This window comes from Clarias gariepinus, chromosome 8 (genome assembly GCF_024256425.1).
Source record: "Clarias gariepinus isolate MV-2021 ecotype Netherlands chromosome 8, CGAR_prim_01v2, whole genome shotgun sequence".
NCBI lineage: Eukaryota > Metazoa > Chordata > Actinopteri > Siluriformes > Clariidae > Clarias > Clarias gariepinus.
In genome coordinates this window covers 16098929-16116894 of record NC_071107.1, presented here as the reverse complement: position 1 = coordinate 16116894, position 17966 = coordinate 16098929, and the positions used below count along the sequence as shown (strand labels likewise).

Genomic DNA, 17966 nt, shown 5'->3' with positions numbered 1-17966 from the left:
TAAAATTATAATCCTTAGAAAAATACGATCAAATCAAATTAAAATTCAAATCACATACACAGTCACACACAGTATGATATGTAGTGAAATGATTATACGACTGCTGATGACCTGAAGATTTAAAAAAGAAAGTTTCAGTATGAAATAAGAGACGTAATATGGCTGATGTCAGCTTGGGCCCTAAATATTTGTCATGTCAACTCTGTGTGTGTGTGTATGTGTTAGATTGCTAACATTTGCGATGTATCAGTGTGTTTATGCGTGTGTGTGTGAGAGAGAGAGATGTGTGTATGTATATGAGTGTGTAAGTGTTAACATTTGTGATGTGTATGTGTGTAGAATAGGCTGCAGATGCTGGAAAAAAACATCACACTGATTTTGTGTTAACATTTGTGGTGTGTGTGTGTGTGTGTATTAGAGGGCACGTGCATGTGTGTATATGTCTGTGAGAGTGTTAGCATTTGAGATGTGTACTATGATGTTGCTCAATGTGATGTCACTGAACTTGTCACTGAATATAATGTCACTCAATATAATGCCACACAAAGTTATTAATCACTTTTCAGTGTAAGTTTAAGACATTATCATTGCTGACCCGTTTGAGATATCAAAAATCCAGTGACATCAGCCACTTAAGATATACAGGAAGTAGGAACTTGTTTCTCTATCTTTGTTTCTTGTGTGTTCTGCTTCACTTTAAACTACGGTGGCCGTGAAGTGCCAAAAAACAAAAAAAACAAAACTGACTTCAGGGCCACCGTAAGAACTCCATATTTGAAACCACAATAAGGACAGTACATGTTTGCACATTCATACACACACGAATCTACCACTACTACAGTACTTCCTGTATATCTTGAGTGACAGACGTCTCATCCAATCAGCGGTAAGAATTTCATTCGCAAACTATACCTACCTTTTCCAATTTGTATTTGACTGGCCAAGAAGTGCAATACAAATTAACAAAACAGAAAACAAAATAAATTCAAAACCAAATTAACAAAACCGAAAACAAAATAACAAAAACAAAACAGAACAAATTAGTTTTGGATTTTGTTATTTTGTTTTGAGTTTTGATATTTTGTTTTTGAATTAGTTATTTTGTTAATTTGGTTTCGAATTTATTATTTTGTTTTCAGTTTTGTTAATTTGTTTTGCACTTCAGGGCCACCGTAATATCAGTATCAGAATCAGCATATTTATAAAAATTGTGATACTTATAAAACCACAGTATCCTATAATTTAATTGGTTTTTATACCAAATGTATGAATAAACATTTGTAGTCCCTGGTGATTCCCATTCCTATTTTATAGCTACTGTATAACTAGTGTTAGTGTTGATGGGTAAATTTTTTTTAGAAATAGCTAAAAGGTTATAGCTAAAAATAAGCTGATTAACTTTAATCAGTGATATGATTATTCCACAAACATGTTTGCCTGGCTTTCTGTATGGCAGAACTGTCTGACCAACTTGTTAATACAAAAAAAGAAAATTTTGTAAGGTTAAGTATCTTACAACTTGTTTATGCTATGTTGTACTTCTTTTGTCAAATACAGCCAAATACACTGCCTGTTCAGTAATCAGAGAGTGAATCAAAGAAGAGAAATAAAAAAAGTAGACCGGATAAAGATTGAGTTTTGTCTTAAAATGTCTCCATTGCGTTAAAATTCTCTTGTACAACATTAGCGTTTATATTTCATTGGTGAAAATATCAAGTAATCCCAGTAAAAATATTCAGTTTCGATTTTCTAATGAATACCTATTGGTGCAGGTGTTTTTTACATTGAGCAAGTAGCTTATTAGTGGCTTATTTTAAAGTAGATTATTAAATCGGCGGCATAACTATTAACATCGCTTTTACTGATTGGTGCACTTATGGTGCAGGTTAAACTTCAGGCAGATAAATTCTTTCCAGCCAGTTTTGCATGATAAATTTATGTTTTGTTATATATTTTTTTATAGCGATTATGCAGTGGCAATAGCAATCAATGCCAGAGGGGCATTTTAGTGCATATCACTGGTCTCTCAGTTTTACAACAACCTGTGATTTGTCTAATAGTGTTGCTTTACATTACTGCTTTTTTATTAGCATCATGGTTTTAGAACATATGAGACAAACTGTTTTAACTCCTTGCAGGTAGAATAAACATCTTTGTCCATTCATTTTTAAAGGTTCAGTTTTTAAATGCACAATTTATTTAAAAAAATTAAACAATCATCTTCCAAATATAAATTCTATACTATATACTGTATGCCTAATTACATTACTAATACCTAGCCAATTAACCCATACGCCTTTCACCTAGTGGCACACCCTCCACAATTTAGTATGAAACCTACACCAATCAACCATAACATTATGATCATCTGCCCAATATTAAGGTCCCTTTTGCTACCAAAAAAAAAAAAGCAATGAACTATGTTCTGGCATCTTTCTATGGGAACCAACATTATCCTTTCAGCAGTTTGAGCTACAGTAGCTCTTCCATCAGATCAGGCTACATGGGCCAGCCTTCACTGCTCATGCGTGAGCCTTGACTGCCCATGACCCTATACCCGGTTCACTTGTTTTCCTTCCATGCACCATTTTTGATAGGTCCTGACCACTGCATATCAGAAGTATCCCCCAATACAATCCACTCACAGCTACAGAACACCTAATATATTTTGAATGTCCCTCTGACCTCAAGATTTTTAATGTGTAAACATTGTGTGCGGCTCTGAGACAGCTATTTTGGTTATTCAGTCAGGTGTTAAATTGCTTTCCACTGGGTGTACACCGAGTTAACGTTAGGCTAGCTGGAAGCTCCTACATTAAAGACAGTAAACATTCTACAGCAATGAAATGAAAGCTAGAATTTATGGTAGAACCCAGTTTTGGATTTAAAGCCACACCATCTTGAATGGACTCCAAAAGCCACCAGGGATGTAAGAGCTGGAAATGGGGGTCATTTACTGGTATTGTGGGACCACAGTTTGTGTATTGTACTCCAGTTTTATCCAATAAATCCTTTAAAAATGGCATGGCAGTTAACTTTAAAACTGTGTAGGCTTCTGCTATAAAGAAAAAGTAAAAATTATAATTTATAGTACAGACCCAGAACTTACAACACAATGTTGGTGCTGCAGAGTTTTTTAACTTAAACATTTATTAAGACATATTATTAAGTCTAAGTTTTGCAAATAAAATTTGATTGTATTCTGTAAGCTTGTTAAGACGAGATATATGAGACAAGTCAAACAGGTCATTTTCAGAGCTGTCCACAAGAGCTGGTCATTTTTAAAGCCTGTTTACAAAGCAAACAAAGTGAACATATGAATTAAAAAGGGTGGTGTGCCTTTTATCCCCATCTAGTGGATTTTAGTGCAAATTTCCAAGTCATTACAATTATTGATTCAAAGTTGATTTCTTCAACTATTAAACACATTGATACAATAATTTACAATATAAGCGAAAAGCAATAGTTTTTGCAAATTGTACATTCAATTACGATTGGCATTCAAGTCAAGCTGGGACCTTTGATTGTGCTGAATATAGTTATGATTTTACTATTCATATATTTTGCCGTGTCCCATTGCCATACTGTGTCTTTTGTAAAATGTCTAAATGGTTTTATGCCTGCATTCACAATACATTTCATCACAATTTTGACATATACTATGACAGCAGATGGCAATTCTATGAAGTGTAAATCACAGTCTAAGGCAACTATATAGGCTCGATAAAGTCCTCTCCATGAAACACACCGTAGTGAAGCTGTTCCTGCTGTGCCGCAGCCCATGGCATCTGTTGGCTGCTGAAGCGAGCTGCCCATGTCCCTTTAGGGTCCACAACCACGACTCCACCCAGACCACTGACTCGCTTCAGCATGTAGTCCAAGGACAGGTCACTTGCCTCCTCAGGGCTTTTGCCTGCAAGACAGGTTCCTTTACATCAGCCTACATCATTATATGTTATACATACATACTGTAATTTTGCCCTTGATGTAAAATGTTTGACCACCTAGGTTTTGAGTTCCCCTTATGCTGGAGGGGCAGCTCTGGCCTTTTGGGACATGACTCGATATGACATGGGGGGAGTGCTGTGGTGTCTGACAGGAGGTTATTTGGAAATTCATTAGGGTTTTATAAGTTGGGACTTATTTGTTCGTAGCATCCCATAGAGGCTTGATTGGCCTGATCTGGGGAATTTGATGGCTGGGTCAGGTGCCTTGGGTTCTTTGCCTGCTGGGCTCAATGTGTAGCAGGCTTTGTTGTTCTGGTGCCTTTCTGTGATGGCCAACATTTACTTTTTTCTACCAGTTATTACTGCATTGGCTTTCCTATGGGATCGGGCCAGGCGGTCAGCCTTTGGTCCCTGTGGGTGTAGATGGGCCTTTGGTGCCCATGATCCTCTTGCCAGTTTGCTGGTATATCACTGATAATCTATATTATTTAATTCACCTGGCGGTTGCTGATTAGTGTATGTGTACATACACAACTACATTTTCAACAACATTGGCTTTCAGTGGTAAATTCAGCCCTGCAGTCTCAGAGACGCCTAAAAACATGGTAAATGAGTGTTTTTTTACAGAAAATCAACCACATCATGATTATGCTGGGTTTTTTTTTTTACTCAGTGTCTGCAATACACGCCTCTGTATAATTCATTACTACAGAAAGGATAACCTATTAAAGCAACTGCTTTAATATATTCCTACGATTTGTGTAAAATATAAACTTGAGCAATGTGTTACACAAATTAAGCGTGATCTTTGGATATGAGGAAAAGATTTAAAGACCTCAAACTGCTTACATACTCAACGCTTACATACAGTAGGTCTTCTTCACTAGCTTCATTAGGTTATAGAAGCCTAGCATATAAAAGTATTAAATAGATGTTATAAAAGTGTTAAAATCTCTGAAAAATCCTTGTGGTGGTATAGCCAGCACAAAAGTGGTCCACTACATACAGTTGTGCTCAAAAGTTTGCACACCTTGACAGAACTTGTTAAGCATTGCCATTTACTGTATTTGGAAAATATAACTAAAGGCAAAATATTTTTTTCTTATTTAAAGAGAGAGTGGTCACATTAATTATCACTGTTGTTTGACTCGTTTTTAAAACCTAACGATAAAAATGAAATCACCCAAACAACCCTGATCAAAAGTTGACAAATCCTTGATTATCTGGCCACATTACACACAGTTTGATACGGACAGGTTTGAATAGTTATTAAACCGTTTTGTTTTCGTCTGTAAACCCTTCTTATTCTTTTTACTACCCGTGATTGACTTGTTAGTATCGGACTTTTCACAGCTCTCGTGCTACAGCTTATGTATACTGATTATACACAGATTTAAAAAGGTGTACTCTATGTGTGGGAAACACTGTTAACTCCTGTTTTCATATTACAGTAGAACACTGCTGGTAGTACAGTACCTTGCTCCATGTGGAAAAGAATGTGCCTGGACAGAACGACTCTCATGATGGCTTCTCCATGACCAGTAGGTGCAACAGCCCCAATCTGGTTATCTGCATAAGCTCCACAGCCTGACACACACAGAAATATTTTGACAAAAAGTAGCCAAATTAAGCTTGATGTTTTGATGGTAGCTCTGGTGGTAAGAAAGCTGAAGGAGTGTGTGATATTGCCAGTCATGTACTTTAGACTACACCTATTCTAAAGTTCAACTGCACCCAGACCTTTAATTCAAACACAGCAAATAATCAATGAAGTTATTTTACTTTGTTTGACCACTAGGTGACAGTAGCACACTGGATTTGCACAATGGATTTTCTTATTCAGTCTATATTTTAGTCCACAACTCTGTTAAAATGCAAAATTTTTATGATGGAAATTCATCCTCAATGTAAAATTAAAACATAAAAATAGAAAACAATTTTTTTTTTTTGTTAAGTTACAATAACATGGGATGCAGAAGAAATACACGGGCCTTTTATAATTTGGGATGTGCCTATATTCAGAATAAATCTAATTCAAACCCACATTTAAGAGTAATCATTATAATTTTTAAAATGTTCATAGGTTCATTTGACTACTTAAGCAATGGTCCACAAAGAGCTTACAAACGGCCAACACAGGTATTGGTGCTAAAAAGTGTCTCACCTTGGTAAAAAAGGGAATTTTCAAATAGAATCATACACCATTTTTTATAATACTTGATGCTTGGCTCCCAATCCATGCTTTGTACACATTTATATATTTATAAGATAAAAATAAATTTGCTAAATACAATTTAATGCCCTTTTATGTAGTGTCCGTAACTTTTTTTAAATTCAAATCATTTTTAATGATCCTAATTGGCATTTAAAGGTGAAACCTGGCCAATTTAAATTTCACATGAAAATACTGAGAAGATATTATCATATCAAAGTATGGCTGTAACTGTATGTGGGTAAATGATTATTTTATTATTATACACATGCATGCACACACACCCTTTTGCTTGGCCAAAGGTGAAAGATCAACTGCAGTCACAACCACTGCAAACCTTGTACTATTCTGTACATTATACAGTACGTACTTACATACCATTTCTCATTTTCCTTCCTCCTGGGTATGTAACATGCTGTGAGCCCACATAAGAGGATTAAATATAGGAACTGAGAATATTACACCTCGGCCAAACCTACCTTGTTAAGCTGTGCGGCAATTTCAGAAGGGTCAAATTACTGGCCTGCAGCAAACAGCAAAGTAACTAAGGAGATTTAAAATAACTCGAATTGGGTAAAGAACTGTCCAACACATTGGACTTCGGAGCAATGGAAAAAGCCATGTGGTCTGATGAGTACAGATGTACCCTATACAGTACCAGAGTGATCAGAGTGACATCATTTATAGTGCTCGCTGTGCAAGCCTCTGGAGGCAGTGTTATGATCTGGCTTTGCTTCAGTGGGCAGGGCTAGACTCAAATGTTAGGTGTCAAAAAAAAGGAAATCAGCTGACTACCTGAATGAATTCTAGGACTCAAAGTGTGAAAGAGATTCTGAAAGCAAGAAGAATAATTTTCACATATGAATTAGCCACCACGAAACTGGACATTACTATCAATGATAAAGCACTGATAGTTTGCCAATAAGGTATAATTTGATAAGTGCTGTCACATGATCAGGGGTTAGACTATTGCATTATGCTTTAACACTAGTCGTTTCTATCTCACCAACACATGGCGTATCTCCCACACGACCCTTCATCTTGTTTATCATGCCACCCGTAGAGGTAGCACAAGCAAGGTTTCCTTGTACATCCACTGCTACTGCCCCAACTGTGCCCATCTTACCCCTGCAAGACACAAGTAGAACACATGCAGCGGTGTAAAGGCATTAAACAGTGTACACCCTTTTATTTTCACTTTTTTCGTCCACTTATTTGTTCACCCGTTTTGACTTGTGTACTTCTTACACTCTTAATTGGTAACAAAGAGATGAGCAACAACATGTCTTGAGTAGGAAAGTAGAAAAAATAACAACTGACCATTGTTTATAGTCATAACAGCAATTACATTTTCACAGATGGTTTGCAGAAATCTTTTTTTAAATCTCTCTTACATCTGGGCTTCCACAGGGTCAGCATCTGGAGGCAGGTTGTCTTTCCAGCGCTTAATGGCATAGTCTGTGATCAGAGACTCCTCAGCCACTTCAGGGATTCCCATGGTACTGGCAAACTGGGAAGCCCCATCAGCTGCCAAACACACATGACTAGTCTGCATGTAAATGTAAAGAAATATTAAGTATTAATATATACTTTAAGGACTGAAACAACAACAATAATAATAACAATAATAATCTCCTTTCTAAAGTAAAACAGTTGACAATTATGCCTTATACACTGAGCAGGAATACCACTTCTTTTTGTTACTGCATGCACTTCCAATGCTAATATCCTTTTTTATTTTGGAGATTACCAGTTTTAATGCTGTATAAGGGGGCTTTTATGTCAAACCGGGACTTTGGATTGTGCAGAAATACAGAACATGGTTATCCCTATATGCCCTCTATACAGTATGTCTATTGACGGAAAAGTCGCTCTGGATAAGCGTGTCTGCAAAATGCCTAAATGTAAATGTACATAATGCATACATACCAGTAATTTAGAAAGCTTTTGAGAAAGGAAGAGAAAAAAAAAGCAACCATTTGGTTCTTTAAAGCATGTAAACTAATTCATTCTTTTATTGCTGCTGAGTCTCATTGTGTTGTACTGTGTATGTTCTATTTTAGTCAATTATTTTTACATCATCTTTCTGGAGAAATTCCATCACAAGTCCCGGTTTGATTCGAATGACTCATACTTGACAAAAATGTGTTGTTTAAGAACAACAATAGTAATAAAACAAAAACACACATTTAAAGCAAAGCCGTTAAACATTAGTTAGTCCAAGAACAGCATGTGCAAATGGTAAGTAAACTGCAAGTACCGTAGTTAACACGCATGTGACCCCAAGCAGGTGAACTATGCAAGATTTCACAACACACCCTCACGCTAATGATAAGAAAGGCAAGGAGGAGGATAAGGAAGATACAAGAAAACAGTAGTTATGGACAGGAATTGCAAAACAATCTAAAAGCAGTAGACAGTTACACAGTTACAGAAAGAGCAATAAGCAACACGATCATCTTTATTTCCTAGACCCTACGCAAAACTCCTCTGCTCAAAACAAACACAGAGCTCCACTTTAAAAAAAAAAAAAAAATTAACAAATCAAAATGGTTTTAAAGCAACAGACTCTGGTCAGACAAATAACAGTAGGAAACCGTACATGGCCTAGAGTACGAGTTAAATGAATAAACACACCTAACTCCATGGCCTTTCCGTTTTTTTTTAAATTTCTTTCTACATTGGAAAACAATCCGGAAGGCATCCAAAATATGCAATAATCTCTTTTGAACAGTTGATAGAGATGTGTCTGCTACCTATGCTCTGTAATGCCTTCATAACGGCTCTAATCTGAGATGCAGTTCATTGGTAACTTTTGAGGCTGGTAACTCTACATGAACCTCTACTCTGCAGCAGAGGCAAGTTTTGGTATTGCTTTTCTGGAAAGGTCTTCATGAAAGTCAGTTTCAACCTGTTGCTTGATGGGTTTTGCAAATGCACTTGACCCATACTGTTCTTTTCCAAGAACAATAGTAGAAGAATTCCAAGACAGCTGACCTTCGTGTCTTAAAATAACAGACTGTTGTTACTTAATTGCCTAATGCCATGTTATTTCATAGCTTTGAGAAAATTCAGTACTGTTCTAGACTGAAGAAAATGACTCAAAACTTGTGTTCGAAGCTTCGACTATTACTGTAACCAAAATGAAAAACACACTGAATTATTTTGACATTTTAAAGCCAGGAGCTTTCATAATATAGAAAAGTTGAATATGAATACTTGCTCATATAATATATGAATACTTACTAAAAGGAACAGGCCAAAAATGTTTACCAGATAAAAAACATATAAAACATATATTACTTATGCTTATGATTGCACAGTTTTTGTTCATGTACACTAGAAGTACATTTAATAAAAACAAGCCTTTGAATACTAACAAATACTCAGTGTACTTAAATACTCAGTGTAAAAATCATCCCGCCCCAAAATTACATTCCAATAAAGGACACTGTGCACTAGAGTCATCATAATAAATTACTCTCGAATAATTCCCAGAGTTGATGAGGTCTCAATATTACCCTTTGTTTTAAATACTAGCAGATTTCTGACAGTTCTGGATAAGGATATGAGGCAAATTACACCAATAAACTCAACAATGCCTATAGAGAAAAAAATATATATATGCCTTTCTTTGTAATATAAAGTCTTAGTGTTGGCAAATTGTTCTGCTCCAAGTTCTTGAAAATGTTATGCTTTAAACATTGTTGAAGATCCACACATTGGTGGTATTGTCAGCTGTCCTCACACTTATAACCATATAGAATGCTTTAGAGCATAAGGACCAGCATCAGCACTTTCCTCTCTACTGAGTTAAACCACAAGAACTGGCAAGTTTTCTTTCCTAAAATCTCTCCACAGGCAGAAAACCTACTGACTATTACAAAACGCATCACGCCGTAGATTTCTTACCAGCAATCTCTACATTATTTCTTTTATTCATCATTTATTATAAAGGATATCATTATCCTTTTTTATTTTTAATTTATCATTATGCTTAGATTAGGTAGCACAGGGCTCAATGATTAGCACTGTTGCCTTACACCTCCAGGTCTAGGGGTTTTTCTGGGAGAAGCTGGTTAGATTCCCCAAATTGGCTGTAGTGCATCATGGTGTGTGTTTGTCCCTGCCCCGAGTTTGCACCCCAACCTGCCCTGAGCTCCCTGGGATAGACTATAGAATAAGCAGCACTCAAAATTAATGAAATATATAATGCATTGTTACTATAGAATTGCTACTAGATAAACCACATAAACATACAGATACATCCGACATTCGATACAGCCATCAGACTAAAATCAGACAAATAAAATGTAAATAACTGTTAAAGCTGTTACAGGACATTTCAGGACCAATGAGAACCATGCTCTTGACCTATTTTATTGATTAATTTTTTTTAAGAATATTGTCTTAATCTAACCGAATTAAACTTGTATATAAAAAAATAAACCAGAAATATAAAGTGGTTCTGAATTTAAACTAGTTAAATAATTAGTAGAATATGCTAAATTGGTCACTGTGTGAACTGAACCGTCTAATTACAGAGAGCTAGATATTCAGAACTGGGGTGTATAGTCTCACGAACGTACTGTACCTTGTCCATGACCAGCCTGGCAAGTTGAATTGGATTAGCCACTCTCCTGACTGCAGCAACAGCACCACAAGCCAGAGTACGCCCATCCATCACCAGAGCGTCCATCTCCACCTCTCCCTTTACATTCAGCACAGAGCCTCGTCCTAAAATCACACAAATAGAAACACGGCCACACTTTTTCTAGGCTTGACTGATCACCGGAGCTACCGGGTTAATGAAGAGAAGTGTGTTTGTAAATTGTTACGAAAACATTATTCTCAAACCTGTTGGGCAGTGGTGTTCATGATCTCTGTGTGTAATGTCATTTACTGTACACTAGTTAATGGTGTGAACCTATGAGCTCATGAATGCCTAGGAACAAATTAGAATCAAATTTTCTTCCATTTTAGGTTATTTCTTGTTTTAAAAACATGTTTAAACATGCTTGATTTTCTGAGGCCATGAGACATTATTATTATTATTATAATTTTAATGTGCTTCTCAAATCGAACTGAAAAAAGAAATGAAATAAAAGGAAGACTGCAAAACAATATTTTCCCTACTAAATTCATACTTTCCACAAGTAGACTAGTTTGTATATTTTGGCTCAATTAAATAACACAATCAGGCCTTCCTCTTCTGATATGATGGATCTACCTGCATTAAATCTTGGGTTATTTTCCAAAATAGTGACAGCTTCTATTACAGCATCCACGGCACTGCCTCCGGACTTGAGAATGGCATATCCCTTCCTTGTTGCTTCCCGCACCCCGGCAGAGGCAGACTCAGCTCGGTCCTTGGGAATATGACCTGCGCCACCGTGGGCTACCACAACAGGCAACATTGGAATCAGATTTTCTCAAAATCTGTCAGAAGTAAAAACACACCACACATGTACTGTAACACAAGATTGAGTACAGAAATTAAGTTTGAATTATAGTCTTTCCATTTATTCCCCTTAAAATTCTAACCAGAGCTATATATATATTGTTCAAAGCAGAAATAAAATAACGCCCTAGATTCTGTAAAATAAAGTGCATAAAATATTTTACATTTTATCTGTGATGGGTTTTTAAACTTACAGATGATCGTTTTAAAATGCAATTTTTACTCATAAGTGATAAACCTCAAGAATAGTATTTCAATTTTTTTTTTTTTAAGTTATTTCTCTGACTTACTATGGGTTCTGCCTCAGCCTTTTTGACACAGAGAGAACAATAATCTTTACAAGATTCTAGTCTGTTTACAATTTACTTAACAGCATAAAATAAACAGCCGCTTAATTATTGTGGTAATGAAATTGGTGTCCTTAAAAAGGTCCGGTATTTGATTAATATTTGCGGAGTCAGTTTGCACTCTACCCGGTCAATAGACATCATTAACCATGTGTCCACTGAGGAACTAACCCTAGAAGTTTATCTCCAGAGGAGCTCTAATTGAGTGCTGAAATCTTAGGATATGTGAAATTTAAAATGGTGCAGTTTAAATTTTGTAACCCAAAATATTTCAACAAAACTAATTTGCTTTGCCACTTATTACTAGTAAAAAAGCAAAAGAAACAATTAACCTAACAAATCTAAAAAAACTATGTACTGTAGTAGATTTATCAAGAATGAAAAAGTATTAGCTCTACAGACATTGTGAAGTTACGTATATATCAGAAAGTGTGACCAGTGTTGTTTGATCACTGCTTTTGCAGGATAACAAATGAATGATGGCTCAGTTCTGGCCCCATTTGCATCCAGTTAGCATGATGAAATGGAATGATCTCGTGGACCAAAAAAAAAATAATAATAATAATCTTTTGAAAGACAGCATCTGTAACGCATTGTGCTTATCTTACTATAAATCTCATGAATCAAAAAGATTCTGGAAACAACTGCATGCAGTTTAATAGTAAACATAAGATGCTCACTGTATTATAATGTTATATCATAAACCTTTACTTTGAAAAAATGCTTATAATTAATTTTGTGTGAAAAAGTAAGACCTCCAGTTACCCCATCAATCAATTACAAACTTACATTCTTTCCCTGCGTTTTTTATACCCAATAAACCAAGTTTTTTTTTTATATATTTCATTTCTTTAATGGTTTTTACTACCCACTTTGTCTCCATCAACCCGTATAGCTTTTTACCTTCCCCAGAGAGCATTTTTGTAAAGTAAAAGGCTATTTTATTGGAGTGTCCAAATAAGTAAACATAGAATGTTTATAGGTTTGAAAATCAGGACAGTTCATATCTGTGTCTGTAAATGAACCAGATGTGTCATTTGTGTCAACATATGTCAATAATGTCTAATCAATATCAAGAGCTCCAATGGTCAAAAGATAGCTCATTATTACTTTTGGAGTGCTAAGCGGATCAGTGCATGACCCGCTTAGCTAGGCAGTTAATGTTCACTCAGCTTGGAGCAAACCCTAATTCTGCAAACAAATTAATCCAGTTTTAATAATAATAAATAAATAAATAAATAAATAAATAAATAAATAAATACATACATTTAGTGTTACAGTTCTCACAAATTAAATTTGCAGCAGAATAAGAGCTTATTACAAAGAAAAAAAGGTATCTGACAAAAAAAGATTTTAAAAAAGTCGAATAATTTTTAATTTATAAAAAAAAATAAAAACACTCAAAAGAATATTGCCAAATAATAAATATGCAAGTACAAAGTGTACACCAAATCTGATCCTTCCAGTCAGTTTCCAATTTAATTTACTGATTTGCTGTTGTTTAAATTTCTCAAAAAAATGTCTTGTGACATAACTATAAATAAATATATGATTTAAGCAAAAATGCTCTAATTTTCGTATAGATTTAATGTACAATTTCCTTTCTAGAATTTTGAACAGAGATAACTATTAGATACTTTTTATTTTCTTTCCCCCCATGACCTTAACTTAATCAGAAGCTACTCAGAGAGGACAGACTGTCCCGCCAGTTAAGAAGAAACATGTAGCAGCACGAACAGAGTGAAAGTGTGTTAAAGATCACAGCACTTTAGACACATTTCAAGGTGGATCCAGACATGACCATAAATGGCTAAGAGGACAAGTTTCAACCCAAGATGAAATAGTGGAGCCTGGAGTCGTAGCAGTTTATTGAAAACTGGAAGAATTGAAATTTTGATGACACAAATAACATGCTCCTTTAATACTGACCTCACTAAATATTTATCCTGGTCATGGCCCTATATACACTCACTGAGCACTATTAAAAACACTATACTAATACTGGGTATTAATAAGGTGCATCCTTATTAATCAAAAAATAGCCATTAGAAAATGGGACAATGTGTCCACCTGGTCAGCAACAATACTCAAAGGCAGTGGCATTCAAACATTGATCAATATTAGCAGGCTCAAAGTTACATTTTCCAGGACATTACGCCATGTTCACCAGCTTGAACTGTTGACACAGGGCAGGTTGGATCCATGGGTTCATGCTGTTGGGACCAAATTTTGACCAATCGATCTGTGTGCCTCATTACATTTTTCCTTCAACTTTCCAGTTTTGGTGACCCGCTGCTGCCTTTCTTTGCTAACAAAAAAAAAAAAAGGAAAAAATAAAGTCACATGTACTGACACAGATTGTGCTTTCCGAGATCGTTTTATGGTCACCACAACTCGTGGAGTGGTTATGCGAGTTGTTAGATCTTTGTCTACAAACTATTATTCACTGAATCTATAAACATCTACAAAATTTTGTGCATAAGAAAACCAGACTATTTCTGCAAATAGGTCAAGGTGTTGACTTGGCATATAAATTTCCCAAATCTCAATCCAATAAACCATCTCTTGTATGAAATGTCCTTTCGGCTGCTCCCAACAAGGGGACCATCTAATCCGGACACGGCTTGTCACAGGTTTTTATGCCGGATACCCTTCATCATGCAACCCTCCCATTTTTCTAACCGGGCCTGGGACCCGCACTGCATGCAACACCTGAGTAATATAGTGTGTGGCAACCCACCACCTGCGGAGCTCAAACCCGGATCCTCAGATTCTCAAATCAACAGCCCAGAGTGTTAGAGGCCTGAGCCACCACTCCCAAATAAGGCATCTCTAGGATGCTTTGGACAAATAGGGCTGATCCATGGAGGCCCCAACTTGCATCTTACAGGATGTTAAGGATCTGCTGTTAATGTCTTGGTCCTCGATGCTACAGCACGCCTTTAAAGGTCTCGTGGAGTCCAAGCTTTAATGAGTTGGAGCTGTTTTTGTTAGCACAATGGGGATCTACACAATATTAGGCAGCCGATTTTAATGTTATAATGTTTTAATGTCACAAACAGCTACTGTTTACGTTCTCGGAGCCACTTCCTTGTTTGAGAAAAGATGCAACGTGTTAAATTATGCGTGACAACAGGATTAAGTTTACAGCACAGCGCGCGCTGAGAGGGCACCAGTTACTCGGCTACGTTACAAGCGTTCACAGTAAAATGTCCTCACGCGACATAGTAATCACATCGATCGGTTATGATGAGACTGGTCGGCGTTATGTACGACATCAATACAAAACAAGATTTCACCTGTTTTCGTTGGTAACGGACACACACATGGCAAGCCGCAGAAGCATTTGACAGACGGCCAGCGCGTGCGTCACATCATCACGGGAGCCAGCTGACAAATTAAGAGTTTGTGTGTTTCAAAATAAATGCAGGCTGTCTATCAGTGTATTTGCTGTGTATCAGTGTATTTACTGTGTCTCGGATCCTGCGGTCAGTATTTATCATTCATCTTGTCAAGTAGTTAAAATAGAAATACAAAATGCACAACAAACACAGCAGGGCGTTAGCGCGCTAAAGATAGCGCTGTTCTTTGAAACCTCCTGCCAAACACCTGTAGGTTATTTTGTATATTATTACGTACATTCTCACGATTTAAACTGGATAAAATGATTACTGAGAAATTTGAGTACAGAAAAAGCACGGATGACGATTAAATTAAACAAAATAAAAGTTTTGTGTTTTCAAGAAGCTCTGAAAAGTGCTAGAAGGTTCCACTTCTTTCACCTCAGATTCACTACTTAGGCTTTTTAAGTTTAATTTTTTTAGATTTAACTAACATCTCTATTGCATCAAAAGTCGATGTGTAAAATACCACTGTGGTCTACCTTGCTCAGTAGATGTTAAATGTCCTGTAAGCTGTTCTCTCACTAATGGTGAGAAGGATGATTTTTCTCTTTTTTTTGACCACGCGAGCGTCTTTACGTTCATAGATGACGCTCGTCGCCGTTTATAGGTCGGTGTTGCTCTCGTGCACGAGGGCTGGCGGATAGGAGGCGCGTCACCGGTGCGCTCTGATTGGAGACTCGAGATGAGAGGCGGCGCGCGCGCGCGGCGAGCCCCATTCTCAAATGAGTGTGTGCGCGTCTCCGTGCGGAGGATGCGCGCGCCCGAGGGGCTGCGGTCCCATTGACTGTTCCGTCTCCCTGACAGCGGCGGCATCAGCGGCACTGGCGACTCAGCCCATCGAGAGAGCCGCGCGGATTCGACGCCTCCCCGCCAGCCCCGGCATCAGCATCATCCCGAGCCGGACAATCAAGACCACGATCCCGTTCTCGAGTAGCATCCTCCGGAGGAGACATGGGCTACCGATAACTGGGAAGAGGGGGTAGAGGGGGTAGAGGCGGGAGGGCGGGCAGAGGGTGGTTGGTGGGAGAATAAACTGTCATAGGAAGGGAAGCACCAACGGCGGCCGCCCCGCCACCATGAAAGGGTTGCAACGCCTGCGTGAGCCGCTGATGCACCCGTGGACCATGTCGTGATTCGCGGGCTGTAGCAGCTTTCGCAACGGAAACACGAGTCCGCCAAGGAACGGGGAAAACATGTCGGCCTCGGTGGGGCCCCGCGGCGGCCCTCGCCCACCCACTGCGCCGCCCTCGATGCCCGAGCTGCCGGACCTCAGCCACCTCACCGAGGAGGAGAGGAAGATCATCATGGCTGTGATGGTTCGGCAACGGGAGGAGGAGGCCAAGGAGCAGCAGGCCATGATCAAGTAAGACCGCCTGATCGCTTCTTCCCATCCACTGCAGGAAGAAACCTCGAGGCTTTTATAGGTTTAGTGCAAGGAAGCGAACGGGACCTCTCTGTGCTTATCGTTTACTATGCGCACCTGAAAAAAGCCACATGCACCTGCTCTGCACCGTGTGTATACGGGTGTGTGGGTGGATGTGTGTGTGCGCGCGCGGGCTTGAAGAGAGCCGATGTTTGCTTTACCGTCCCTTAAAGCATAGTGTGTGTGTGTGTGTGTGTAAGAGAGAGTATTATAGAAACCTGGAAGTAAGCTCACAGGACTGCCCTGGTCTCGGTCCCTGAGCAGTGCTCATAATCTCACACACACACACACACACACACAAAGACTGGACCCTTGACGTGTCTTCACCATCCTGCTACATGACTCTAAATATTATAAAAGCTATAGAGCTCTGGCAGGAAGCACAACCATGAGGGATAAAAGCCGGTCGAGACGCACACACACACACACACACACACACACATTACCCGTGGCAGGGAGAGAGAAAGCGGTGTTTAACTCGCCTCACACTGGTGTGTTATCACCGCACCCTCAGCACCACAACTATCTCAGTCTTCTGATACTCGAGTGTGTAACAAATTGCAACATAGGCTTATTTAAGTTTATAAGCTTAAAACGTTGTCTAAATCTTTAAATAAGAATAAAGTAATCTGTGGTCCAGCTTGGAGTTGATCTGTGTGTTCTCACAGCACAGGCCGGGACATCACTGAACAGACCCGAGTGGTGGGAAAGCTGGAGTTGGGAAGGACTTCCGGGTTTGTTTGTTTTTTTTTAAATAATCAACATTATCACTTCCAGACGTGATGAAACGCCTGAAAGGTGTGAAAGATTTGTCTCCTCGTTTTGTCACGACTAAACTCCCTGTGCCTCGTCATCGTGACGGTCGGTCTGCTTTTAACCCATTCAGTGAACTGCCTCTCTTAGCTGTGCTAGCAAACAGTTCCACTACTTCTGGGACATTTAGTCAGACAATAAATGAGTCTTAATTTTTGATATAATGGAGAAAGGGATGTTATAGTGAGTAAGTTGCTTTTTGAGACATTTATATCAATGCTTCATTAATTACAATACAAATGGAATGTTCATGTTTAAGAGAAATGCTCCTCTTTATTTCTAAAGGCGGCTGTCCTTTAAATATTTGGAAATGGATTAATGACAGCGCGGTGGCTTAGGGGTTAGCTCTGTCGCCTTGC

General features: G+C 38.1%; 2 protein-coding genes across 12 annotated transcripts in view; one reads left to right on the top strand and one right to left on the bottom strand.

Moving 5' to 3' along the window:
• Positions 1–3116: 3116 nt before the first annotated feature.
• On the bottom strand, positions 3117–15939 carry asrgl1 (asparaginase and isoaspartyl peptidase 1). 2 transcript variants are annotated; one of them, XM_053502735.1, is made up of 7 exons: positions 15851–15939; positions 11390–11598; positions 10754–10896; positions 7554–7708; positions 7166–7287; positions 5424–5534; positions 3117–3913 (listed from the first exon to the last, which is right to left on the bottom strand). In XM_053502735.1, exons 2-7 carry the CDS (start codon positions 11574–11576, stop codon positions 3711–3713), a joined length of 921 nt encoding a protein of 306 aa, XP_053358710.1. In that variant the 5' UTR covers positions 11577–11598; positions 15851–15939; the 3' UTR covers positions 3117–3710. The 2 variants fall into 2 exon arrangements, with proteins under 2 accessions (XP_053358710.1, XP_053358711.1); XM_053502736.1 differs by lacking the exon at positions 15851–15939 and adding an exon at positions 15267–15351.
• A 499-nt stretch (positions 15940–16438) lies between these two features.
• LOC128529338 (regulating synaptic membrane exocytosis protein 1-like) overlaps positions 16439–17966 on the top strand; it is a 78703-nt gene continuing 77175 nt past the window's right edge. For all 10 annotated transcript variants that reach the window (XM_053502780.1, XM_053502781.1, XM_053502787.1 and 7 more), the window contains exon 1: positions 16439–16734. In XM_053502780.1, the coding sequence (XP_053358755.1) occupies positions 16565–16734 (170 nt within the window). In that variant the 5' untranslated portion in view covers positions 16439–16564. The remainder of the gene's footprint in view (positions 16735–17966) is intronic.

Excerpts from the sequence above, each read along its gene's own strand:
- asrgl1 (XM_053502735.1), bottom strand. The coding sequence starts at position 11,576 with ATGTTGCCTGTTGTGGTAGCCCACGGTGGCGCAGGTCATATTCCCAAG. Across the intron at positions 7,709-10,753 it reads CCAGGCTGGTCATGGACAAG|ACTAGTCATGTGTGTTTGGC; the intron begins GTACAGTACGTT and ends ATTTACATGCAG. Across the intron at positions 3,914-5,423 it reads TCTTTTCCACATGGAGCAAG|GCAAAAGCCCTGAGGAGGCA; the intron begins GTACTGTACTAC and ends CCTGTCTTGCAG.